At 37.7% G+C, this 27,799-nt stretch overlaps 1 protein-coding gene across 1 annotated transcript; it reads left to right on the forward strand.

Annotated features, from left to right (window-relative positions):
* The first annotated feature begins 5,638 nt into the window (after positions 1–5,638).
* Positions 5,639–27,799, forward strand: DNAJB14 (DnaJ heat shock protein family (Hsp40) member B14). Its single transcript, XM_008933212.4, has 7 exons — positions 5,639–5,832; positions 15,282–15,427; positions 18,439–18,624; positions 18,972–19,066; positions 19,716–19,825; positions 21,050–21,222; positions 23,494–27,799. The coding sequence occupies exons 1-7, from the start codon at positions 5,675–5,677 to the stop codon at positions 23,616–23,618; spliced, it is 993 nt and encodes a 330-aa protein (XP_008931460.1). The 5' UTR covers positions 5,639–5,674; the 3' UTR covers positions 23,619–27,799.

Below are 27,799 nucleotides of genomic sequence, written 5' to 3' on the forward strand. Positions count from 1 at the left end.
CGAGGGGGGGCCCCGCACCACGGGGGGGCCCCGCAGGCCGAGGCGAGCGCGACCTGGCCCCCAAAGCCAGCCCGTCTGGGCTCTGGCGGGGAAAGGAGGCCAAAGGATGTGCCCCGGAGCAGCGCTCAGGGCAGGTGGATTCCCACCGCCAGTGCCTGCCTCCGGCGTCAGGCGGTGCGGAGGAGTGGGCTTGGTTCCCCCCGCGCCAGAGGGTATCCCCCAGGGCCAGCCCAGCGCCTTGCCTGCATTTCCCCTCCTCCCTTCAGCCGTCAGTATAAACGCAGCCATACAGACTAGGCTTAGCCCCGATTAACAGCAGGACATTTCAGGCCCCAGGCCGAGACAGGCTGGGTTGGCCTTTCTTCTGTCAATGTGAATTACCCCTCGATAACAGCTTGCAGTAAGAGCTGCAGCTCCGGAGTGGACCCTGTCTTCATTCTCTAATTGCAGTTTGGGTTTTCTCGGTTCCCTTTTGGTTGTATATAGCTACGTAAGAATTGCACATGGGTTTACCTTTCCTAGAGAAAATGGGATAGGTGGCTCCCCCTAGGACTTCATTGACTCATCTGACAATTGATTCTGTACTAAAAACTGAAAAAAAAAATAGCATCTTTCTAGAAAAAGGTGTTTGGAAATATTTTTTTTAAAGGAACAATAATGAGGTTTCAGTGTGTGTTGGAACTGTCACCCGTCTTGGAGTGTTTCTGTTACACTGTGCCAGAAGTCAGCTGGAAACACCGTTGGACGTAGCAGTGACTTGTTGCGTTCCTCTGGTTCTCACTTATGTGGTCTGTGCTCTGGAATTAGTAGGAACAACTCCAGTTCTCTGTACTGACTTAAAGGCCTCAGCATTTGCCATTTCTGGAACACAACTTTGGGGCAAAATCCTGACTGGAAGTGTTCTTTGCTGCATTTTATTCTGTAGTGAAGCCTTTTAAGTCAGGTGAGCAGATTCAGTGAACATTTTTGGGCCTCTTTTTTCTCCTGGCTACTTTGTATATGCAAACAATAAGTGAAGGTCTCACTGGTGCTTTTTTTTTTTTTTTTTAACAATGTTTAATTTTTCAAGTGTTTGTTTTTTTCTCCTACAAGACAGCATAGATGTTGCCATACTCCCCTAAATGTCTGTGGCTTGAGAAGATGACGTGTGTGAACATACTTTCAGCTTTTTGGAAGCTGTGTGGGTCAGGAGGCAGGAAGGCAGAGGGTTTCAATTCAGCTTTCACCAAGGAGAAAGCTTGTCTGCTTCATATAGCTCATTACCCTCTTGTATCTCCCAGATACTGGTTACAGTAGCTTTCAGGGAAGAAAGTCTCCATCTGGTTTGTTTTGAGCATTTGGGTTTTTTTTAAGTAGGACTGCCGCTACATAACCACCATTAAAAAGTATTCAGTGCAAGAAATAGATGGCTAATTAGGCTATTGTCTGTAGGACACTTGTTTTATTCACTGTGGAAATTAGCAAAGTGAGTCACAAATGGAGTACAGACCTGGAGGAAAGAAGATAGTTTTGTGGTTATGATAGTGGACTGTAATCTGGGAAATTGTGTCCTGAAACTAAATGCTTCACAGAATTTGTCTGTGATGTTAAATAAGTCACTCCATTTCCTTTAGTGACTGGTTAGTTGTTTGTGCTTCATTTTTCAGGTATTTGGCTTGAAACAAGGGCCTGATTTGTGGAACTGGTGGGCAGTTAAAGCTTCATCTGAAGATAATGAGAATTGTAGATGCCCTAATACCAAAATATTCAGTGGTACCCTAGGCCTGATTTGAACTAGGTACTTAGAAATTAGGGAACTCTGTAAACTTGTAATATCTCTGTGCTTCAGTTTTCTAGCCATGGAGGTTGTTAATTCTTTTACACTCATCTGATTTCCTCCCAAAACAGTACCAACTCATTGAATTTATTTTGGTTTTAAAGTTTTTGAGGCACTTGAATGGCCCTGCTAAAAGTGTAGTAAGCTGCAAGGACACAGAATGTCCTTTTTTTCAGGACAGGAACTGGAAGGTGTGCAATACATTAGAACTGGCATTTTACAATGACTAAAAACAAATGAAATTATTCTGATTGACATCTAGATAAATTAAGTGGAGGGACCACTTGAAGAAAAAAACCCTGTAATTCATAATTCAGGTAATTAAAAATATGCCATAGCCCATACCAGAGAGAAAGAACAGATACGGTTTTTGTGAGCCCACTTAGTTTGAACACAAACTCTTATTTTACAGTCAAAGTGTGTTGGGTTCATACAGTGATAGGACAATATGGTGCAGCCCCAGTTGTCTCTGTGCTCACTTACTTTCTCTTTGGGGTATGAATTAGAAGGTGGTTTGTACCAATTTCTCACTGAAGTCACAGATCCTTCATATGTTGTATCTTCAGTATCATTCTGAGAACAATTGCCCACCATTTCACAAATGATGTCCTGTCAGTCATAAAACCAACGAGAATGGTAGTGCTGAATCTTTTACTGGTGGGAACTTCCTCCTCCCGATGTTGTAGTGGATTATAAAAGGACAGAGAATAGGTTTTAACTATTGTCTCTAAAACAATACTATGTGTGATTTGCTTTTGGCAACATTTGCATTTAAAGGGCGTTCAGCACTAGTTCAGTCATCAGTGAAGTTTAGTTTTGCTAAACAAAGCCTCTGCCTGAAATACGCTGACTGCAGCAGTGCTATTTTAAGGCTTTACTAGTCTGAAATGTAAGGTCAGTGCTTATTTACTGATACTTAGCTAATGAGTTCATAGTAGCAGTTTTCATGTTGACGTCACTCTTTGTTAGAAAACTGTTTTACAGTTCAGCTGTTCAAAAAATTGTTTGATTTTGATTTTTGGTAATGTTTCATCTTACAACTGAGCGGAAACTAATTGCTTGTCTGGAAAAGATTTGTAAGAGTGGATTTACAGATAATAAAGGTCAAGATGTCCTTTCCAAACATAGGTACCATTCAGTTTGGAGTTGAAGACAAAATGACGTTAAGGGAAACTTTATTTTTCAGTGCTTCTTAAGATTTTCTTGCCCTATTTCTGATGTTGCCCTTAAAAACAAATTTTTCAGGAGCATGTCACCTTAGTTTTTAGGCTGTTGCAATAGGACAAATTCTGAATTAAACAATTCTTCCATTAGTGAAAGGGGGGGGGGGTCATGTTCAATGCATAATGGAACCAAATGCAGTTCAAGGATCTTTCATTCAACAGCAGGTAATAGTACACACAAGAGAGGCTTCAGACACATTCAGAGATAAGATTCGTTGTCTTATCTGCTAACAAAATAAGTCTTTGGTTCTTTGTATGTCCTATTTTAAAATACCTAGATGCATAGTGAAAGCTGTCTTTAATACGCTGTTAGTTCTACAGTTCTAACAGCTGGTTTTATCACTGGCAGTTCACGGAAAAGTCAAAGTTGTTTCTGAATATCTGAACCGTATCTCTTCTGTGAAGAAAACAATGGCCCCGTACCCTTTGTACGGTTTTCTTTTTCAACATAAAACAATAGCGTGTTTGTTTATGCTGTCCTGCTATTTTAAGAAGTTCACACTTATGTATTTGAATTTTATTTTTTTTAACCACCCTGCATTGTCTTCTCAGCAATGCAGCTCCATTGCGAGGTATTAAAAGGTGAAATAGCAATGTTGAAAGAAAGTATACTGCAGCCAAACCAGTTCATTAAGAGACTTAAAGCTACACTCGCCGTGAAGAGACACTGGATGTTAAAAATGCAAACCATCGCCTGTGCCTGCGTTTCTGCCATTATTGCTCGCACTGATTCTGCACAAGCATTGGTGCAGGGATGGGAAATTTCTAGAGCAGTGCCAATATAAAAGCAGGAATTGCAAAACTTTGAGCATTAGTTTGAGAGGAGAAGTCCGGGTTACATGTTCAGTAGGATTCCGCACAATTCTGTTACTAAATGTCATACTCACTGGATAGAAGACTTTTTTTTTTTCCTGTTAGCACTTGTTTGGAGTGCATTAGGACTGAAAATGCTTAATTCTGAGCGCACTGTCTGTTCAAAACTGTGTTCTTCATTAGTTCTTAACCTGCAGACCTGGTCACCTCGTTGGAGTTGTTATTGCGTCATTTACCTCAGAACTTCAAACGTCACAATGGATGATATTAGAACCAAGTATTGCAAATACCGAATATCTACTCCAGTTATAATCCACAATGCAACTATAGCTCTCCTGTTTTCAAGAACTTGATTTCATTTGTAGCGAAAACATGGCCTCAGTTACAACTATACATCTAAATCGTAGTTGTTTCTTCATTTCTGCAGTAAAAAGCCCAGTCTGATCAATTGATGAGTCTTGCTGAGGCAGGCACGAGTGCAGGACCAGCACTGAAGTCAGCTGACTTTTTTGTTCAGGCTGAGTGTAACTATTCAGGGCTTCAGTCTGCTGCGAGGACTGGATAATAAGTGAATTTAAAAGTAAATATGGGGGAGTATTTAAGAAGCACATCTTAGGAAAGTGATGATTCTCCTTTTAAACAATGCACCACTTTCTTTTCTTTCCTGTGCTTCGGTGAGATAACAAGCTATGGTGTGTAGGATCCCAGTTTTCTGCTGCTCTAAGAGAGACATGCTAGGTAGAAGAGAATTTTTTTTTAATTTAGGAGAAAATTCTTCAGGAATCTTCCACTAGTTTCTAGAAAAAATTGGTTTTAGCAGTAAAACTGTAATATGCTTTCACAGTGAATGGGACATTTTTCCTTTGCAGTTTTTATTAGAGCATTTTTCTATGCAGATAGTAACTCTCATTTTTTATGAAACAAATGTGGCCTATGTAGTTTGCCATCTTGCTCTGAAGGGATCTCTTTTCAGGAAAGCTGGACTATTTAATAATCTTCAATCTATATTATGCTTTGTGTGCAGTCCCTTGTGTTAGAATGGTATTGTTTCTGATTCATAGGTAAGACAGATTACCCCCAAAATACGGGCTTATATCCTGGAAGAAAAAGCAGACAGTGTATTTTTATTAAAACTGCTGAATTTGACATCTCTTGGAACGTGGAAGGAAAGAGGATTTCAAGATCTAGCAAAAGCTTACTGGTTTTCAAGATTTATGGCTTGAGTTGGGTGTGGTTGGCTGGTCCTGAGTTATTTGTGGCATTTTAACAGTGGTTTGAATTTCAGCTAGTATTGCCTGGAAGGAGTGGAGCATCGGTTTGTGGCCAGTAATGGCTCAGGTTACAAGTAGGTACATACTATAGCAACTGAAATGTGCTGGAGAGGAACTTGGTCTCTGTGTCGAATCATTGGCGGTTTCTTTAGTATTAGGTTAGTTCCTCTTCGATTTACAGTGGCTTAGTCAGGTATTCTGATGTTTTCATCCCAAGGCACAGGTTCAGTACCTCTAAAAAAAAATCTAGGAATGAAGGACCTGGACAAATTATCTCTCCAGTATTACAGTACCTTGGCAGAGATGGAGGGGAGTCTGGTCAGTAATTGTGAAACACTTTTCCATAGTTTTGCCATGAAAAGGCATTGCTAGACCAGCTTCAGAAACATTTGTGGTGCAAAGTGATGATCAACAAGAAAGGAGGATGTAGCAGCTGGTCTTTAATAATGTGGTGCTCTCACGTAAGATACTTGAGAGCCCTGACTTCATCACTAATACCTGTAATGATACCATGATATACTGTTGTTTTTATAGTTTTGTTGGAAGCTATTATGAAGAATGGAAGTACTGCTGGGGGAGGCGCTTACTGCCGAAAACCAGCCAGTAGCAGTGATCAAAGTAAGCCCAATAGCACGAAGGAGAGCAATGCATCTGCTACAGGTGAAAGTGGAAAAGGCTACACCAAAGACCAAATGGAAGGAGTTTTAAGGTATGGCCTTGCTTAAATATGTCACTGCTTTTCATTTTGTGTATTATGTACTTAGCATCTAAAGAAGCCACGGAAAAAATAAGGTCAGTTAAAAGAGTTACTTCTACTGAAGGGTAGTTGAAAGGAATAGGAGAGTTTTGCTGTTTTTAAACACTGTATGAGATGCTGTCACTGTCTGCAAGAAAGATGATACTCCTTTCTTTAAACCGTCAGTGTTACTTTATGTAATGATTATACTTAAAATAGTTATGAAGTAGATCTCATGGTAAATGGAAGAAGTGATGAAAATTCTGTAGTACAACTTGCAGGACGGTGTTTCTAATAAATATTTTTATACTGAAGATACATGCTCGCTCCTGAAGTTTATTTTCAAGCTAATCTTCTTGTACAGGCTTGTCTTAGATAAGCATTAAAATGATTTTGTTCTGAAAGTAAAGGAGTCTGAGAAGCACTGAAGCACAGAGTCTGAGCTTCATCATAAACTCTGTGCTTGAGTGCAGTTTGATAGTATTAAGATGGGGTGGCATCACGAAAGGAGGATGTGCAAAAAGAAACAGAAGTCAATGAAAATGTCCTTTTGAGGCAAGGAACTGTTAAGTCATCACTATATACTTGCTGGCTGTAGGAGCAAGAAAAATATTGTTTGATATGTGCCCTGATTTCTGGTAAAGGAGTATGGATGTAACCATTCTAAAATTGCACACCTCAAAACCCACCTGTATTTTCAGATAAGCCTAGCCCAAATATTTTCAAGGGAGCTTGAAGGGAAATCAAGAGGTGCCCATCTCCTACTTTGTGTAGATTGGATGAACTGTCATGCAAAACAGAAATTTGTGAGGGATTTTTTTGTGTGTGCATGTGTGAAATACATGTTGCTGTTGATATTATCTTGGGATCTTTTCCTGAAGTTCAATAATCTGTTCAGCTGTGCTAACAGTGAGGAGAAAGTAGCTTTTATTTGTTGATACAGAAGGTTTGCATTCAGACAGGTTGACAGCAGCATCTCTGACATGGTGTTGTTATTTACTATAGCTTTTCATTTGCCATCATTCTCTGCTTAATTAATATTATTGCCCTTCATAATGCATCTGAAGTGAAACACAAATAAGGATGTACATCTTTAGCCACCTTGTACAACCTGTTAAAATGAGTGTAGAATGTGTGTGTACACACGTGTGGGAGACAAAATACCCAGAAGTCCTCTGTAAAGTGAGGCTTAGATCAAATTAAGACATGTAACATACTTCTAGAAAGCTGCTACAAGGAGGGCTCTGTTACTGCCAGTATTCACTCACCTGTGACGTGCCATTCTGAGCTGCAGTCTGCTTTGACATCAGGCTCTCTGCAAGATCTGCCTTTTTGTTTTTACCAGAAGGTATGTTGCCTACTTTGTCTTGACTGAAATGATGAAGTAGAGCCAGTTTTTCTCTCTGGTAGGCTTTTGCGTAATTCAGTATTGCTTCCTTGAAGGGATTCCCTAGATGCCAGATAAACTTAATCCAGTTTGTTAAGATCAGAACCAGAGTTAAGGGTATTCACACAAGTTGCACATTGAGGATAATCTTGATGCAACATCGCCTCAAGAATATTAAATATTAAATACGGGTTTTTAAAACCTACCAATATCTTTACAAAATAAGAAATTGTAATAGCTTACAAAACAACCCCTGTTTGTTTGTATTTTACATAACACTTAAAATCATGGAGTTATATAGCAGTTTATAAACCTCTGGAGAGAGACTGAATTTTGATTTAGATGTGCAACGATCAACAGAGCAAGTCTCCAGTTCACACTGCAAGTTTTGAAAAGTTTGTCGTGTTTTCATTTGGGGACATCAACAAACCACTTAAAATATTTGTGGTTAGGAATTAAAAAGCATATGTTCCTTGCTAATGAGAACAGAGTTAAGTATGACTAAATGGGCTAAAACTTAATGGAAAAATATAACACATTCAGTGGTGATAGCTGAGAGAAAGTTCATGTTTAAACCACAGTGAGAACAAGGTTCCTAGCTGGAAACATGACAGGCTGCATATGCTATTGCTTCAGTCAGGCCCCAGACTTTTCCAGTTAAATTAAATTTGCCCCTCAGGGGAGGGTATTCTTCAGAGAGTAGAGCTTGTCACCACCATATGTTTCTGCCATACCACAGTGGAATGGTTTTCAGACTTTTGAATTGGTTAAAGAAATACTGTGTGAAAAGAGGTGGCTTTAAATAGTGTTTCAAGTCTGATTTTTGTCTTTTCTTCCTGTAAGAAAAGAAATTTTTAGATAGCAGGGTAGCAAAATCTTCAAACTTTAATAAATTCTGACTCCCACCATGAATTTGACTCTTGACAAAGTTGGTTTGCATTTGTATGATTTGAAAGATGGTGATTATCCTCAAGTATTCTTCCCTCTAGGAGTTTTTGGTTCTTATAAGTAATTGAATGTAGGTGGAGAGAAAGCATTCCTGCTTTAACTACACATGCCATTTCCAACACTTTTGTTGTAAACTTCAGTGAGCAGTTGGATGGGGGGACTGACTGGGCTCTCTGGCTTGGATCACTGGTTAGAGTTCCTGGTGTTGTCCAGCTATCTTGAATTTGCTTGTGACAATTCACTGTGATTTAAGAAGCACAGTGAAGACATGCTGAGAGCAGTATAACTCATTTAACTGTAATAATTTTCATCAGGGTTACTCTACTAATGTGAGTAGGTATAAGTACAGACAAGGACCTCTGTGTTGGTTTTATTTTTTCCACATACACAGGGGACACTGCTCACTAGCAAGCTACCATAACAGTTCTGTGGAGTGTTACATGAGCTTGCAAGTTGCTCAACAGGGAGAAGCGTAAGATGTAATATATTTCCACTGATTGCATAAGTGCTGGGAAATGCTTTGTTCCTTGTGGGAACCTTGCTCACTGTTTGTGTGATGGTTTGAAGCCTGAGATGTACCAAAGCACTTTGTTGCTTTTAAATTGAAATGCTTTGAAAATACCATCTGTAGTGCATGCATCTTTCTCTTAATGATTCTTATTTTGTCACTGAGAACTGGATGAAGTTGCCTTAACACCTTTAGGTGATCTGCATGTCGGAGATGTTGACAAGAGACTGACAGAAATATCTTAGGACCCACAGGAGACTTAACATCTTGTTAGAGCAAGTGCCCTAGAAGTCTCTTGGCAATTAAAAGCTACCCGAGCAATGTCATCTTAAGACAAATGTGTGAGAATCGTGTGCACAACAAAAAAAAAGGGAGAATTTAATTTGCTTTTGGATTTTGTGATCTTTGCTTTAAAGCAATTCCTTCACTCTTTCATGGAGCATTTTTTGCTGAGATAAAGAAATGAAACATTTTTGTAAAAAAAAGAAAATTTAAACTTTTCCTTTTCTTGTAGTTCACTTAACTGAAGAAGTACTGATTGGGATTAGTTATTGAAGTTCTTAATTACTCTAAAAAAAATTCTGTTCATAATATCTGCCCACATGTACCAAGTGTGCAGACCCCTTTTGTGGACTAGCATGAAATTAAATAAAAAAGGATCATTTGCCTGCTGTGTATTAATCTTTTCCATTTCTTTTTATGCTTCAAAGTGTGTATTATCTGTTGTCTACTACATGATTTAAAAAAATAGTTTCTGACATGTTCTATGATACGTACAGGCTCTCTTTAAATGACCTTAAAATTCATATGGTGTTTGATCTCTTTGGTCTCTTTTTAGTGAATAAGCCATAGCATACATTCCATATTACCTTTTTCACATCTGAAAGATAACTGCCATGATAAGTAGTATGCTAGAGTTGGGTTTCTGTGTTATGAAAACTGTGGTGGAATACTGCTTTTTCTACCCTTGCCAGTGCCTGCTTCTTGGAAGAAAATACAAGAATGAAATTTTGTATCTATATCTTTGAGATAGAACCAAAACAAATCAAAAGAGGCATGAGTTCTATAGAAACCTTGCAAGGCAAGATTAAGTGTCATCCAGTAGTGGTTAAGAATAGTCAGTAGTTTGATTTTGAATTCGCGTAGTAAACCAAAAAATTGCCTCTACACATTTCATGAATCAGACTAGAAGGAGTGTAAGTTGTGTGACTGACTTTCCAGGCATTCTACTGAGGCTTCTGCAAATTCAGCAAAAAGAGATATATTGGTTCTTTTCTAACATGGGGTCAAGAAGATAATTCACTGAAAGTGGATTAATAAAAGCAATCAACATCTGCTGAAATGGAAAAAAAAAACCCAAACCATCAGAGCAAAGAAATCAGGGCATGCCTTTAATTAGGCTGTAGAACTACTATGAACTGTTGAAATAACTGGTTGAATGGTTGCGAAATTAAGGTGAAAATCATATTCAGAGAGCCTGTCATGGAAAAGTGGCACAGAAGATATGATGGACTTTGTCAGAAAGCTCCTGCCTTTAATTTACACTTTTTATGACTAAAAGCTTAAATCAAATCTAGAGGAAAGTATGCTGATGTAAACACAGCCTTGAGTATTTCATATAATTCACACAGTAGAAACAAACTGATCAGGTACATGCCAGAGCAAGGTACTAAGACAAGCACCCAGATATGGTATTGAATCTACTAGTACAACAGAGATCTGAAATTTCTGGTGCATTTGTTCCAGAAACTAGGGATATGCTGGTACCAGCTTGAGTTCCTCAACAATGCTGCAACCTTCTCTTCCCAATCTAGAGCATTTTTTGCAGACCACGCTTATGTCACCCAAACTGTGACTGGCACATTCCTAATTCAGCTGCAAGGGAATTTGTATCAGGCCCTCTGGCATCACTGGAAATTTGACCTGTATAGAAATTGGTCTGCATTTTACTGTGTTTTTCTGCTCAGCTCTAGGATTGGAAGTAAGTGTAGCCTCCTCTTGCTCAGTTCTTTGTCATACCATTCACACTGCTGCTCACTGTGCTGCTCAGTTCAGTTTATCATTGGGAGAAATAATTGTGACTGCCCTCACAACTGTTGGAGATTGTGGTCAAAGTATTTGTCTTTAGGGCTGTCCCTGTATATGTAGACAGAGGCTTTGGAATGCCCTTTGGAATACCTAGTGATGCTCAAAACTTCGTGATTGTGGATTACTGTGGCTATTTGATACAGAAATGCAAACGTCTCCAGTAGGTTTTGTTAATCTGATAAAAGCTGTCAATGCTGACCTAATCTGAATTGTAGATTTGAAAAGTGAACCAAGAAGCACAGCTGTAGGATCATGTCATTCTGTAGTCACAGGAGAACCAGTGGTAGTAACCCCAGAATTTCTGCAGGTGAGAACAGACTTTTCAGGACCTGAGGGGCTTCCTCTACTGCCGGCTATCAGAGCATGGAGAGGAGCCCAGTATCAAGCAGAATTGGTAGTTACTCCAGTTTCAAGCTGGCTGACGAGTTCTGCTGTAGGTGCTGGGATAGTGGAGCTTTGCAAGTCATGGCAAGTTACCTCTGTCACCAGACTGGGCATGTATGTAGGCCATTGCTTGCTCTCATGCTGTTTGAGAAATCTATTCTCTAAAAGTCAGGTATTATTTCAGGAACATCCAGCAATGTGTCCTCTTAAAACAGTCAGCAAATCTGTTAACCAGAAGGACAGTGCCAAGGTGTTGGCAGGGGACTAACAATTCAACAGACAGAAATTAGCAAAACGACAGAAATAATTTTATAGTCATTTAGATACAAAAATGATCCAACCAGGAATGAAAAGCACAAGATAAGCACTTCACAAAAAACAAAACCCCAAACAAAGTATGAGTAAAAACACCATTCAATGCGAAATGAGCAGGCAATGAACAAGTGATGTGTCCACCAGAATTTTAAAAAGAAACCTCCGTGTCGAACTTACATATGCAAGAAAATTAGCAGTAGGAACTACAGTGCCTTAAGGGGCAGCAAGACAAACAACAATTTGAAATACAGCATTCAGGAAGTTAGTTGTTCATACTGAGAGTGTTGCAGGATAGGTATTTCAGGTGCAGTTAAAAACCAGAAGTAACATCTGTGATTGGGCTTTTCCAAGATCTCCCCTGATTTTACTCTTTATTTTAACCTGCGTCTGCTGGCTGATGTTGTGTGCCCTGCAATAATAGAGAAGTGGGAAAAGGATGGATCCTACCATCCATCTGCCCTCCTGTGACAAATCTCCACAGGACAGTTCAGTGGTGCAGGTGAGGGATTCTGGCTGACTGAGCATCATCAGTCGTCAGCCTACTAGAGAGACGGGATGAGGAATATGTCCAAAAAGGTCTGCATTTGCTGAAGGACAAAGGTCAAATTGACCATGGCCTTCAACAGCTTCCAGCAGATGGAGAAAAATTTTTCATTGGGATAGTGGAGTATGGGGGAAGAAGACTTGGTGAATCTGTGCAAAGCCTGTGAACAACATCTCTTTAAGGATGGGGAGGGATGGGTGTGCCAGGCCCTGGTGGGGCTCCAGTGTTTGAGAAGCCTCATGACTGCACAGCACATGTGTGACCTGAGGATCTGGTGAGTTGTCCTGGTGATCCCCTACAGTTTGTCCTCTGATAAACTGCCTTACCAGGTTGAGTTAGGGATGCACTGAAGTTTTCCCTCTCAGGAGAGCATCACAAACACTGATAACTTTGTTTAATTGGAAAACACCTTTTAATCATCTTTGCTTTTCCCAACATCCTTCATACAAAGCAGCTGCAGTACAAGTTTTGGTCTAAAGCTCTCATAGATTTTGCTGAGGGGGAGAAAACTGAAGTCTTATCCTGTAATGATTGCCTTGAATGATGCTCTGTCAGGGACCTCCTGGCTGAAGTCACTGACTCCCTTCCAGTACAAAACTGCATTAACTAGGTGCTAGCTACTTGCAGTCCAGATGCTTTTTGCCTTGAAGTGGCCAAGCAGTGGTATAAAACTGTTGGCTAATATAGCAAGGGCTTCATAGCATAAGGTCATCGCTGAGATTTCCAGGCTTAGATACGGTTTTTGGCCCTTGTGCATTTGTACAGTCATGTAATGTTTTTTATCTTTAAAGCTTGACCTGCTTAATGCAAAGTCATGCTAAATTCTGAAAAATTGCCATGTGGATATGCATGTTCCACATCTATGTGTGCAGAATTTTTCATTTAACAAAGCGATCATTAGGAAAGACTTGCAAAGAGAAAATAGAAATGTGATATACCTTGGCTGCACACTTGTTTCTTGATAATAAAAATACCACATTTGTGGACCAGGTTCAGGATAGTTGTTGTATGGAGGAGATTGTATTAATCCTTTGGATACGACCCACAACACAGGTTTCTCCCTGCACTTTCTCATCAGGGAGCAGTTCTGGTTTGATGCGCTGGCTCTGAGCAGATCATGGTGTCTGAAGCTGGTGGGTCACATGCTGACCTAAACATCCTCTGTTTGATACCATTCCTGCTTCTCCCTTGAGGATTGCCCACTGTGGATCTTTCATTGGTTGTAAATGGGAGGGAACTCTCAAGTGAATTTTGGGGGGGTTAGAAGAACAAGTTAGCATCTCTTGTTTTGGGTTTTTTCTCCTCTTGGCTTCCTAGAGTTGTGAAATAATGCATATCAAGTCTGCAAATAAGTAAACTTTCATGGGTTTATTTTTTCATGTCTGTTCCTTTCATGAGAAATTCCTATATGCTCTTGAGGGAGAAAGTTGTCAAGGATGCCCTGGTGACTTGCTATGTAATTTTATATCAACTGAAGTTCTGAAGAGTCTGGTCCATAAACAAGTAGTTCAGAAACTGAGTTACTGAAGAGAACTTAGATTTGATGCCGAGATAGCAATTTCATTAAATAAAAGCTTAATTTGATACTGTTGCATGCTTAAGTAAAGCTACCTGTTCTTGACAGAGTTCATAAGTCATCCAGGTACGGAGGCTAAGGATTAAGGGATTTGTATACTACCACATTTTTTTCTGCTTGTACAAATTACGAAACAAAAGTTACCAGTACTCAGAGTATAATTTAATGTATTTTCTTTCCATTCTTTCTTGATGGATTCACTGTGTTCTTTTTAGTTAGTTTTATCGGCTTCCTAACTGGAGCTTATTAAATGTTACTTCAATATAATGAGCTATATTTATTTCACAGGATGTTAGTGTTGGCAGATGCTTGCGTACATTCAATTCAGTGCTCTTGCGAGCATTACACCGAGACTTCCATAAAAGCTTGTATTATTTGAACACAGGAAACAGGATCCCTCATATGAAACTTGATTTGATCAATTTGTGAACTAGGAAGGACCACACATGACGGCGTGGTTGTACTTCTGATGCTCTCATTCCCTTAATTACAGGCTACCCATACTTCTTTCATGAGAATGCCAAAGGCTTGCTTGCCACCTTTTTTTCCACTTGGCTACCCTGTGTGTAGTCTTGGCAACATTAAATCCATATTTTTGTAGAAATTTATGTGTTTAAAAGAATACAGGTACAGTTACAGCCATGTGAAGACACTCACATGAAGCTTTTAAAATATTTATGGATGTAATTTCTATTTCTTGCTCAAATCAGCCCCTTATTTTTTTGGTATGCACCCAATGTCAGCATGCCTCATTTCTGCAGTGCAAGTTTATGATTCAGCCTTATTTTTCTAGGTTTCTGAATTCTTACCCAAGTAACTTGGTTTGATTTTTAAGGTGTATTTACTGGTTTGGTCAGTTCTTCCTGCCCACATAGAATCAATGTTCTCCCTTCCCCCGTAACTGTTTTTTCTTTCTTCTGGGTATTGTAAAGTATACCAAATGATTACATCATTTCCAGATTTTGCTTTTCCTGTCTGGGTGAGACAGCCTACAAGAATATTTCCAAGTTTTCAGAGTTTTAAAAAAAAGCTACACTTGAATGTGTGGGATGAGCCAAATGTATAAATGTTTCTTTGAATTTACATAAACACTTACAGAAAGATTGTTAAAAATCTAGGTGCATTCCCAGCAGCAGAAGTATTTTCACGTCTTATTTCCCTGAAAAGTGAATGCTTGAATGGTGTTATGACTTGACTTTTGTTTGGAGAAAGGGAGGTATTGTTTGGTTTGTTTTATGTGTGTACTGAAGTGCGTTTGCTGTTTACAGTCAAAACAGACCTTCCTACCTGCTAGCTCTGCAAGGAAAATTTAGAATCTTCTTTTTACGCATTATTAACACCAATATTAATATAATTGGAGATGAGGAGTGCTACAGGAATTGCAGACTGAAATCCTTTCTTACAGCTGTGGTAGTTCTACAGCAGAATAGGTAAAAGAAATGTATATAGTAAGTAATTTTGAGTACAGTAGTTTATTTTGCTTAGTAATGAGTCTATTATGAAAAATGGCATTCTTTGTTTCTAGAGTAGATACTTCAAAATATTTTAAATTGAAAGCGAGAGATGTAATGTAATGCAAAAGTGCAATGTATTACCTCATTTGCATCTGTGTTCTAACGTACTGCTTTTACATCTTTTTGTTTGCAACATTTTGCTTCATTTTCTTTTGCAGTATAAAGAAATGTAAAAATTACTATGAAGTCCTTGGGGTGTCAAAGGATGCAGGTGAAGAAGACCTAAAGAAGGCTTATAGAAAACTTGCTTTGAAATTCCACCCAGACAAAAACCATGCACCTGGAGCAACAGAGGCTTTTAAAAGTAAAATACCATTTTTAATTAATTTTTTTTAAATTATTAAACTTTGTCCAATTAAAAGAAATTTATCTGCATTAGTCACTTGTCTTCTACAAAATTGTCCATGTGTTTAGTAGCTAATATTAGACTGGCATTTTTATTCAAGAAAATATTTGACCTTTATTATATTAGAAGTTTAGATAAGTGTGGACTTTTGCAGTAGAGTTCTGTTTCAGAGGACTGACTGTAATGTTCAGGTACAGGGAGCAAATACTTGATCTGTGAAACCCAATTGCACTTTTTTACTGTTGTTGACTTAATGTAGTCAATTGAATTCTACTACCTTGAATTTTTGCTGTACTGGAGCTTCAAAAAAAACCAAAGCTATTCTTGATAGGAAAAAGCAGTTTTTAGTGAGTCATGTGCCACACTGTTACCTTTTCCTTAAAATTTCTTGTATTAGTGTAGTTTTACTATGTTTTCCACACAAAAACTCATGAGTTCAAATATGGCCTTATTAATAGTTACCTTGGACTATTTTTTAGGTAAAATTTAGTCTGACTTGGTCTTATCTAAGGCTGTCAAGCTTAGCCCTCCATAAGGGAAATTGTTGAGGAAAAGCTTTCTAAAGAAAACTACACCTTCATCTCAGATGAAGAAAAATGTGAATCTATAGGAAATGATCATGCATAAATAAACAGTCTGATTGTGGTACATCTTTTTTATTTTTTTCTTGTGTGAGGTTTACATGCAGACATTTGAAAAAATCATTCGGATAAAACACTTAAATTGGGGAGGGAAAAAAAGAAAAAAAAAAGTCCTGAGCAAGACTTCTGATACAGACTTGAAGAGGTAATTATAATAATATATTAACAATTCCAAATGAAAAAGTAGATACAGCTTAACAGGAAAGTTGATTGCTAATGATTAATTTAATACAGGTATGTCATGTCTTTATCTTAAAAAGAGGTATTATTCTTATAAAATTGTCTCAGGCCCTAGGAATAAAAGTTCTTCCTTGTTAATAGCATTTTAAATAATCTTTAAAATGTTAAAAATCAGTTTCTTAATATTTAATATTTTATTTAACATTAGCACTTCGTACAAGTCTGATTTCTTCAGTTTAATTTCATTTTCTGGTTCTTAACTAGATAAATAAATGAACAGAAAATTTTGTAGGGAAATCTTGTTGACTAAAAGTTATTTATTGAAAACTAGCATTTTCTTGCATTGAAATTATTGTGATTTTTTTGTATGGCTGAGTAAATTTATGGTTTAGTTTTCCTTTAAGGGTGTCTGATGAATTTCTGACATCTGTCTGAGAAAGGGAATTAATAATAATAGTTTTTATTTCATAATGATGCTTTATTTTAAGGAAAGGTCACATTAGAAAACAGAATTGAGTTTCATGATAGGCAAGGTACTTAGATCTTGAGCTGCCTACTGCTCTTCTGTTGTATTGAGCAGTCTCACTGAGGTTGAATTTTAGATTAAAACGTTTGTGCAAATATAATGACTTTTATTCTCTTGGCATCTCTTTTACACACTTCATCAGAAATCTTTCTTTGAAACTTCTGAGTAGTGCTTTTTATGTCCTTTTATTAAAGAAAATCATATTAGAATCAAATCTGTTGTGAATTAGGATCAGATAATGAAAAGCAATTAACAAATAGGCATACAGTGTGGTGACAGTATGGTGTCTTCACTTTATGTGTAGTCACCTGATTGGTCTCCCCAGATTCTTAATTCTTGAGAAAATCTAAATTTTTACGACCAATTTTATCCTTGTACTGAGCAACAGAGCAATACTTGGTATCAGTGTATATTGTGATCTCAGTGCAAATTACCAGGCTTCATTTCTTTGGGTTTTCTCCACTTAAAGGAATTACTAATGATTTTTTCCTAAGGGCATCTTAAAAGACACATAGCTAAAACTCATTAACTTTTTCCTAGATTGGATAATGTTTAAAATATTAATTATAAGCTGTAGTCTTACTTTCCTGTGTTGAGATTATAATGTTGCACCTTTTATGAACTTTTGATGACTGATGGCTTTTCAACACTGAAAAAACATAATCCCTGTGTCTTGGGTTGGTTGGCTGCAAAAGAAACCTTTTGTTGGAGAGGCTTGGAGGAGAGAGAAGAAAGGAAGGCAGAAAGGGTTTAATGAAGTAATGACTGAGTGAAGATGGTTCACCCAGTGGCAACAGAAATTTTTTCTTCAGTCTGCAAGAGCTGTATGTCTGTGCACAGCAAGAAAAAAGGTTGTAAAGTCAGCAGAATATGTGGGGTTTCTCGCTGATTTTTTCCGTGGTCACCTAACTCAGTTTTTTTTTTCTTTCTACTGTCAGAATTGTTGTTCATTTGTGATAACTTAGCATAAATGAGGACAAGCATCCAGGCCAGGCACTCCAAACATTGAGGTCATACTGACAGCCTTAGGAACACATGTGTTCCTCTTGTGCTCACATGTTCTATTCTTCATCTTATGTCATACAAACCTCTGTTATTAATCTAATTCATAAAATATCTTCAGAAGCATTGAGAAAAATACACTCACACTCTTGTAGACAACGAATTTGATGCATTCAAAGAACTGACCATTTATGAAATGAAACTAAAGAAAACCTAGTCTATGATTTTTTTTTTAAAGCTAGGCTGCTAGGGAAAACTGCACTTTGCAAGTACCCAGCTGCAGAGCTTTCATTGAAATGCCTGATGCTTTTTTTGTAATTGCAGTGAGAGAACATTTCCACAGGTGTAGGTGTTCCCCTAGAAAAAGAAACAAAGCTCTCCTGCCTTCTGCCTCCTTCAACAGGATAAAAGGCCTTTGAATAGCGTTGGTGGGAAACCTTGTGGAAACTATTCTGAGAACAGTAGAGATGTTTCTGGACCTTCTTCTACTGCAGTTGTTTTGTAACATGCAATAAAGGACATCGTTTGCTGCCTGTTTTTTGACTTTGAAATTGCAATTCTCATGCTGGAATAACTTTTATCATTAATTTATGGGAGTTGTCTTTTATTCCTTGCTTCAGAAATCGGAAATGCATATGCTGTGCTGAGTAATCCAGAAAAACGAAAGCAGTATGACTTTACAGGAAGTGAGGAGCAAACATGCAATCACCCTAGCAACGGTAGATTCAACTTCCATAGAGGCTGTGAGGCAGATATTACTCCAGAGGATCTGTTCAACATGTTTTTTGGAGGGGCCTTTCCAACAGGTATTTGTATACATCAGTATAATTTTTGGTATGTACTGCACAGAGTGGCATTAGAGTTTGTGACATTATAAAACAGTAGAATTATTCCAACCTACCTCCAACCCTAGCTTTTCAATCTGCATCACAGTTTATTTTTCCCCCAAGTGTTGCTAAATCCCAAAAATGTCAGTTCACTTCTTTGGGGTTACTATCTTAGAGCTTAAAATGTTTATTTTAAACAACTTCGACTTTGTAAGATACTTAATGTTATTTTATGTGCCATTGTGCAGTAATGTTAAGTACTTTGGTCCTGACCTCTAAATAGTACTTTTTTTCCATTATTTAAATGTGGATATTTCTTTCCTCAGGTAGTGTACATTCATTTTCTAATGGTCGTGCTGGCTACAGTCATCCTAATCAGCACCGTCAGAGTGGACATGAGAGGGAGGAAGAGAGGGGTGATGTATGTTTAATCATTATTGGCTTTAAACTTTGGATTGTGAAATTTGCTGGTAGTCACTGTCAGTGATGTGATTGTACAGGAGCTCTGTACTGTAGAGGAGGGTTTGTACTTGCCAATTAGGTATTTTAAAACTTCACTGGGTGGTAATTTTACTGATTGGCAAATAGACCTGCAAATTTGAGAAGCTTTTGTAAATCTGTTGTTGAATGTCACTGTCTTTCTGGTGACTGGTGTTATTAGCCTAAATATGCCACTAATTCTGGCCACTAACCCTTGCTGCATTTAAAAATGTATTTGGGCTGAGGTAAGAATTGAACTCAATATTCACCTACATGAATTATCTATAGTCCTGTATAATTACATATCACTGTATAGATGAGACCAAATCATGGCATACAATGTAACTGAATCCAGCTTTTATTTGGTAGTTGCTCATGGGTACCTGCTAACCCATGAACTCTCTCTCGCACTCTGTGAATATTGTGTATTCATTAGAAAGTTCAGATAATACCACAGTGATTGCAATTACAGTTTTTCTAGCAGCCTTTGAGGCTTAAAGCAGAAAGTCACACTTAGCATTAAATCTTGTCAAATTTATCTGCTTACTTGATGCTTATTTATGAAATACCTGCACTGTTTTGTTCCTTAGGGAGGTTTCTCTATGGTCATCCAGCTGATGCCTATTATTGTGTTGATCTTTGTCTCCTTGTTGAGCCAGTTGATGGTATCTAACCCTCCTTACGCCTTATACCCAAGATCGTAAGTAGTGCTTAATTACATTACCTTAAAACAGAGGGGAAGGTCATGTAATCACCCTCTCCCACTTAGAAGCATTTTAATGAGCCTACCATTAGTTTGTCCTTGATTTCCCACTGTGAGGAAAAGGAGAGAACATGTAGACAGAGCAGAACAAAACTTAAAATTTAGGTACTAAGAACATGCTGAGAACACAATGGAGAACAGAGGTCATCAACACCTGGAGTTTGGGAGGTCCAATACAAGGCAGTGGGTCCATGCAACATGGCACGTTGCAAAGGTGGTTGCATCTCCAACACATTTAATCAAATACTGAAACCTGCTAAGGCTCATTGTTCTTTTAGGGGTGATCTGTGTTTGCAGCAAGCGAAGTACTTGAAAGCAACTTTCTCAGCCTTACTTAAGTGCTAAACTAGATGAGGGCTGGGAAAACTGTCTGTTCTTTTACTTCATTTTAGGTGATGGCAAAGTAGTTTATCTTCATCTTCTTGTGAAGAATTCCACTAGTGGGACTTACCTGTTTTGTACAGTAGGGTATATAAGCCTTTTTTCCTTGCAAAAAATAAATAACTTGAATCAAGCTTGCAGCTAGCTAGTAGACTTAACCCACTCGCCACAATGGTTTTAAAGGTCCTTAGTTCCTTGCAGAGCTCTCAGCCCCACAACAGAAAGGTTTCTTTTCTCCTGATTTTCATAGTTCTTCACTTCTGGACTGTGGTGTTTTTCCCTTCTGCAGTTAAGCTGTTGTGATGCTTAGAAACACTTCTCTGCCAGAATGTTTGCATCCAATCTTTGGTTTTTAATCTGCAGAATGCCAGCAGGAGAATGGATTTATCAGGGCTGGCAGCAAACACTTTAGAATGGAGGTGCCTGTATATACTGGGTTGCTACAGAAAAGTGACCTGATTTCCTTTCTGTTGAGTTTAAATGTCATTTTCTATTACCAAAGCTTACATTTGGCTAAAGAGGTATGAAACAAGTGTCTTAGTGAAGTGGGGGGTTTTTTGAGTTCAAGTGTTAAAGCAGCAGAAGTTCAGGTGAATGCAGTAATTCTATTCCATAACAGATTATGTGGCCATTCCTTTCATTACTTGTCTTGAAATGGCAAATTCAGTAATATGTTGGTATTATTATATAATAGCAAATCTCTTAAAAGTCTCTTTTTGGTGTAAAAAAAAATCAAATTAATATTTAGTCTCTTTCTTCCCCCTGCCTCCTTTCTTGCAGAAGTACAGGGCAGGTCATAAAAATGCAGACAGAAAACTTGGGTGTCATTTACTATGTCAACAAGGACTTCAGAAATGAATACAAAGGAGTGTCATTACAGAAAGTGGAAAAAAGTGTGGAAGAGGATTATGTGTCCAACATTCGTAATAACTGTTGGAAGGAGAGACAACAAAGTAAGTTTGGTAATATGTGTAATTCCATGAAAGCATGCATTACTATAAAAATATATTACCATAGGCAAGAATGAAATGCTTGTATTACTAAAATGTCTCAATGCAAAAACAGGTGTAAGGTTCTCTACTGTTTCTCACTTCAAAGGTGTCTCCAGTGTCACTTAATTTCTGAGTTTTACGCCGTGACCTAACAACCATCTGCATATCATCAGCAATTTCAACCTGCTGCTTTATTATCTGTGACCATTTCTCAGAAAATTAAAGACTACACTGAATTGATAATGACAAAGCTTTTGTCCTTAACTTACAGCAGTTTCTAAGAATTCTGATGTCTTCCACATTATTTCATCATGGCAATATCTCATTTTCCTATAAATAAACAAACCGAAAGCTTGCATAGGTGTTTCCAGAGAGGGGAAAAAAATAATCTGCCTTGGACCACAGTACATACAAACACTGCTCTTCCAGGCAACCAAGGACAGGCAGCATGTCCTGTAAAATATCATAAGCTCTAAATCAGTGCTTCATCTTTTGCCAGCGCTGAATTATTTTTCTCCCTGGACTTGGTACCATGGCTATATCAGACCCTATAAACAAGGGTGTTTTCAGTTTACCATCTGTTTCTCCAATCCCATATTATACAATGAGCTATTTTCTTTCAAAAGCCTAGAATTCAGTTTTAAAGCATAAGAATACTGAATAGCATCAGCCATCTCCAAATCAGCATCAATTTTAACCTGTTATTCTACTATTTGTGACCATTTTGTGAGTCTTTCATGCTCTATGAGAACAGTGCTGCTAAAAAGACATCAGTGTTGAAACCAGATGGTTTTAACTTTTCAGGTGGTAAACTTCAGTAATGGCTTACTGGAAGAATAATTAATTCATGAACTATCAGTGAACTGACCAGAGGCAAACAGAATGCTCTTTGCTGTATAAAATCACATGAAATCACATGTTCCTGCACAGCTTTACTCTCTGCAGTCCAGTGCTGCCAGGCCTTTCAGCTGAGATGGCCACTCAGTTTTTCCCAGCTGTAAAAAATAGTTTACAAAAATGAGAAGTGCTTTTTAACAAAAATTAAAGACAAGATATAATCCAGCACAATAAAAAGAAGTGTATTATTTATATATTTTTTCATGAGAGTATATAGATTTGGAAGGATAATTTGCTTTTATTGACCTAGTCATTACACTTAAATTTAGTGGCATGTTACATTTGTGTCTTCTGTAATATATTTACTATATAAATATCTTTGAAAAGGCTTTGTTGATAGGCAGTTCTGCCTGAGGAGGAAAGAAGGAGAAAGATTACCTTTCTCATATTTCAGCAGTTATTCTTGACGTGCTTACTTTTTTAAGCATGATCTGAGTCCTGGACAATGCAAGGAGGCTTATGCTTCTGTATGTACATATTTACTGGGAAAAATGTGATTGCTACAGAGACATCTGACCCCAGTAAAAAGAACAAAAATAGTCTGAAGGTGGTGACTGTTTTGTAATTTATCAAGTTGTGAAAACAACTTGATAAAATTGATTTTGTGTAAGAGGCCCCTAATGGATTTTCTCTATTGATAGAAAATAGCTGATTTTGTGGGCTTATGGATTTAAAATACCTGTTGTGCGTTGGATCTCCTTGACATTAAAAATCTATCCAGCACTGATTGACATTTAAGAATGCCTTGCTAATCGATTTTTGTTTGAAGTGATGAAAAAGATTTTACAGAATTAAAATGCTTGACAATGTCAAGCTGCTGAACACCAGTATAATACAGAGAGTTCTTAATTATTAATACCTCTGAATCACTGAAGCAGTATCAGTTGAAGTAAAGGGCTTAACATTCAGAATGGATTTTTTTGGGCATAGACAAGATGTTACAGCTGTCAATAATATACAAGATCACTGAGTGTGGCCTATATTTTTATTGTTTAATTAGGTCTGACAGTAGTTGTAGGGGACTTTTTGTTGCTTTGTTCTTGTTGGGTTTTTTTGGTTTGGGTTTTTCATTTAATCAGATGCTTCTGTATGAACTGTGAGGGAGCTCAAAGGCTGTTATGGCTTTATCTGCTCAAAAAGATGCAATGCTTATCAAGATCCAGCAAAGTGTAGCAGTGCTGTTTACGTGATGTCTGAGAGAAGTTAGAATAGACAGAAAGAAAAAAGGGCAAGGATTAAACCTGAGGTGTTTTGTACAACTCTAAGCAGGAATATGTCATGTGCCAAGTGTCCAGTTTTTAACCAAAAAAATCTTTTCTCTTTTTTCCCTTAAAGAAACAGACTTACTTTATGCAGCAAAAGTATATCGAGACGACCGTCTCCGGAAGAAGGCGGAGTCCATGTCCATGGAGAACTGCAAAGAACTAGAACGGCTGACCAGCCTCTATCGAGGAGGATGAGCTACAGTTGTACACTACATCTTTACGTATGCTGTTATCTCTCTTGTAAATTAAGAAGAGATTTAGTTTCACCATGAATGCTGCTGGAAAAGAAGGGTGGATGTAAAACTCTACTGTGTAGCTGTTTCCAGAAACCTTATGCTGAAATATTATTTAATGGCTTCTTTACCTACTGTGAAATATAGGTAACTTTAATTGTCTAGATTTTACTTCAAAGCTTCTGTGAATTCTTTCAGCAGAGAGAATAGCTCAGAAAGGATGCTGTACTTGTAGAGACTTAGTCATAGTGGTTCTCCTCTAACATATTTGCCATGTAAATATCTGTGGAAAGAACACTTTGTGTATATACGAGTTAAATGACTTTCTATTTAAAATCTCAGAAATTTAGTTCCATACTACATTTTGTCTCACTGATGGAATAAATAGTATGATTACATTACTCCTATTCAGATGTCAAGTGTGTGGAGTTGAAACAATAATTTTTAATATTTTATCTCTAACTCTATGTAAAATCTTCTAGGTTTGCCAGCTTAGAGGAACTTGGTATTTTTAAATATAACGGCATATATTCCTAAATATCTGTTGGGGTATATTGATCTGGTGTAGAGTAGCAGTCTAGCTGTTGTAGTTTTTTAGCATTTCTAAGCAATGCTGAGAAAACTTCAGAATGACACTAATCTCTTTTCAAAGTAAATATTTGCAAATGCTGTACAGACCATTGTAAACATTGCTTTTAGTACTTGCAACAGTTTACAGCTGCTCTACCATTTGGTATTCCAGTAGTAGTAAATCCATACGTATGGTTAACATGCATCCGTAGCTTCCTTAATTTTCACTGGAAAGGCAGAGAAAAACATGCAACAGTTAAAACTATATTAAAAAAAACCTATTTTTTTTTCCTGGCAGGCTTCCATTTTTTTACTGCATTTTTATTTCAAGCTAGGTCCCAGCACTAATTCCTCAATGGGCACTGCAAGTGGAACAGGGAAATTTTGCTAAGGACAAGGTATGTGCCTTTCAACCCTTTTGCCAACTATTTAAATGCTTTGCTGCTTTGCAGTGTGCCCCTATGGCCAGAGCTCTGTCACTGGTCCCGAGGCAGAAGAGGCCTACCAGGGAATGCATTTTTTGGGACCAGAATGTTGCTGGACTGACTTCCTAGAAATGAGCAAACCTACTGTTTGGCTCCTACACACAAGATCATGTAACTCAGTGGCGTGTAAGTGGAAACTACATGTTGCCACACCTGCTGATGCAAAGAGGTGTTCTGAAGCAGCTGAGTACAATGTACTTAAAGTTTATCAAAGCGTGTTGAAAATGTTTTTAGGTTCAGTAGCTGATGTTTTTTACATTTTAACAGTGTTATGCAGGGGAATGTTTCTTGTATTTGAGAATGCCAGATAGCTCATAATATGGGCAGTGTTTTTTGTTTGAGAAAACTGCTATCTTTGAACAATGCTGTAAATTTACGTGGAGCCAAATTTTCCTCCAAAACTGGAAGTTTAAATACTTTGACTGATTTCATTGCAACTCCTCCTGATCTAGAGCATGATATGACTTTGCAGATATGCTAAATGTGATTGCTCTAAGTGACCCAGAAATCATTTTGCATATATCCCTTTTCTAAACTGTCCCAGCAGAAATGTCTTCTATTGAGTTGGTATAACATGAGACTAGCTGCAGGCTTTTAACTAAGCAGCTAAACCAGCATTCAAGGTGGACATCATAGCTTGAGGCACAAAGCAGAACTAAAAGTTGCAGAAACAACAACAAAAAAAAAGAAAAGTTGCTGTACTGGATGCCCTTTCTAAGACTATAGTAAAAGGGTGCAGAAGTAATGCAAAGGCATCCAAATGTTTGAAATATGCAATAGAAATTTATGGAGAAAACATGATTCCCTGGATTTTGTAACTGTCCAGAATGTATTGTAATTATACTAATGAAAACAAACTATCAAAGTACATACTGGTACTCCTGTGTCTTCTTAATAGAAGAAAATTGTTCGGAAGGCTTTAACGAGTACTTGGGCCTTCCCATTCACAAATGAGTCTGAGCTTGCAGTTGATATTTTAGTTAATAGGAAAATGGATATATAACACACTTGTCAAATATCAGAACAGTGAAGTCAGAGTGAAGAGATGGTCTTAGCAAAGCTGCCCCTAATAATACTATGGGCTATGTCTGCCCTGCAGCCTCTTCTGCTGCAGGTGAGAAGTAGGTAAATGGACAGACGCTGAGCTGTGTGAGGTTGGTTAGATTGCTGTCGGTACCTCAGCAAACTGCAATAATGCAGTGGCTGTGTCCTATGGCAACACAGACATCCCAGTAGTTTAAAAGTGCTACATTTCATTTGACTGTCTATTGCAGTTGGCATTTTCAAAGAAGGAAACGATATGTTTACACTGGTGGGAAAATGCTACTCAGTATCGAACATACCGAATAGCTGCACACTTTGAAATATGCACTAGTGTGCAAAAGGATGCTATGATAATATAAAGATTAAGCTGCTCTAAATATGACCTGCAGACGTTCTTTTAATATTCCAAGTGGTGTTTTTCTCTTGATTGTTACTTTTTTCCTCAAGTCTGAAGGTTTTTTTTCTTCGGAAATGTCATTATCTTCCCTGGTTTTGTTAAAGGAATCTGCTGAAAAGTTCAGAACTAATTTTCTCATGGTTGAAATTGAAGAGGGCGGAGTACTCGAATCTTTTCTGATGACCTTTCTTCAGAAAAAACAAAACTGTATTTGAACAGCCTGGCTAAAAATCCCTCAACTTTTTTAGCTACCGATTCCTTACTCTTTATTAAAGATAACACGAGCATGGGTTCTTGACTTTTTCTTTTAAAAGGGCAAGCAGGAAAGTCCTGCAAAAAGTGAAAAATCTTGGCATGAATCTTTGACACAGCACAATGAGAAAGGGAGATGATTTGCTTCTGCTGAAATATAACATCAGTACGTGTTCTATTTATGGAGCATCATGAGTCACAAGCGAGTTCAGTGTTCACATCGGATCAACATTTCCCTACAAGTTCCCTGTTTAGGTATAAGAAGTCTAAATTGGAATTTTTTACTTTTTTAAAAAGAGTCTTGATTCTTTAATAAGTTTCCAAGAAAACATAGAACATTACAGCACTAAAACGCAACAGATGCATTTAAATACATAGCAGAGACAACTTTAAATGATAAAAATTTTCAATATAATTTTGTAATGAATGCTGTAAAAAGATTAAAATGAGAGGGCAGGAACATTTTTTTAAGGTTGTATGTTCCATAAGTTTCAGTAATTCCTTAAGAAATTGTTATTCTCTCTTGTAGCTCTGTCAAAGAAACCAGAAGGAAAGTGTAATTGTAAAAGCAGACATTTGGGTTTTAAAGAAACAGGTAATATATGAATTCATGAAGCTATAACTTAACATGTAATATAATGCAATACATATAGGAAAGAAATAGGCCATTTGTTGTGGTTTGGCCTCAGCCATCAAATAAGCACCACATAGCCACCGGCTCACACCCCCCAGAGTGGGACAGGGAGGAGAATCAGAAAGAAGGTAAAACCTGTGGGTCGAGATGAGATCGGTTTAATACTTGAAATAAAATATCAATAATAGATAGTAATGCATACTTCTCCAGGATAATTGTGAGACTTCTCAGTCTAGCAGGAATTAGGTTTGAGTATTGGATATCTCCCCATTTTTAGAAATAATATTAAAATGCAGTGTTTAGTTACAATGTTATCCTTCATGCCGAATATACATTTTCCTTAAGTACTTGTTTGTTCCATGTATAGAAAAGCTGTCATTGGGATGGGAGACTGAATTCCCATTAATAGCAATACAGGAGCCACCTCGCAGATGCTTTTGCATAGCTTTTATTCATAATGTGACAGAGAACCAAGTAAAATTCATCACTGAGCATGATACTTACAAATCATAGAAAGCCAGTTGCATTTTTAGACATTTTTAGTGTATAGTAGGGCATATTTTAATAAACGAGGGGACCAAGGTTGTCCCAGGTAGCATTTTCAAAATACTACCAGAAGCTCACACAAGATAATTTTATGGGGTTCTCTTTTAAGTATCTCTCTAATATGACCAAGTCCTTATCAAATTGCTGTGTCTGCATGGCTTGGATTAAGAAGGAGGTATGGATTCTCAGTATTCAAATAAATTTGTCTTTTTGAA

The sequence above is a fragment of the Manacus vitellinus genome, unplaced genomic scaffold (assembly GCF_001715985.3).
Source record: "Manacus vitellinus isolate BGI_N305 unplaced genomic scaffold, ASM171598v3 scaffold_0_pilon, whole genome shotgun sequence".
Taxonomy (NCBI): Eukaryota; Metazoa; Chordata; class Aves; order Passeriformes; family Pipridae; genus Manacus; species Manacus vitellinus.

What these genes read in the sequence shown, in the direction of transcription:
- DNAJB14 (XM_008933212.4), top strand. Translation starts at nt 5,675, where the DNA reads ATGAAGAATGGAAGTACTGCTGGGGGAGGCGCTTACTGCCGAAAACCA. An exon ending in TGGAGGGGCCTTTCCAACAG is followed by an intron (nt 18,625 to 18,971) that starts GTATTTGTATAC and finishes TTCTTTCCTCAG; the next exon opens with GTAGTGTACATTCATTTTCT. An exon ending in GGGAGGAAGAGAGGGGTGAT is followed by an intron (nt 19,067 to 19,715) that starts GTATGTTTAATC and finishes TTTGTTCCTTAG; the next exon opens with GGAGGTTTCTCTATGGTCAT.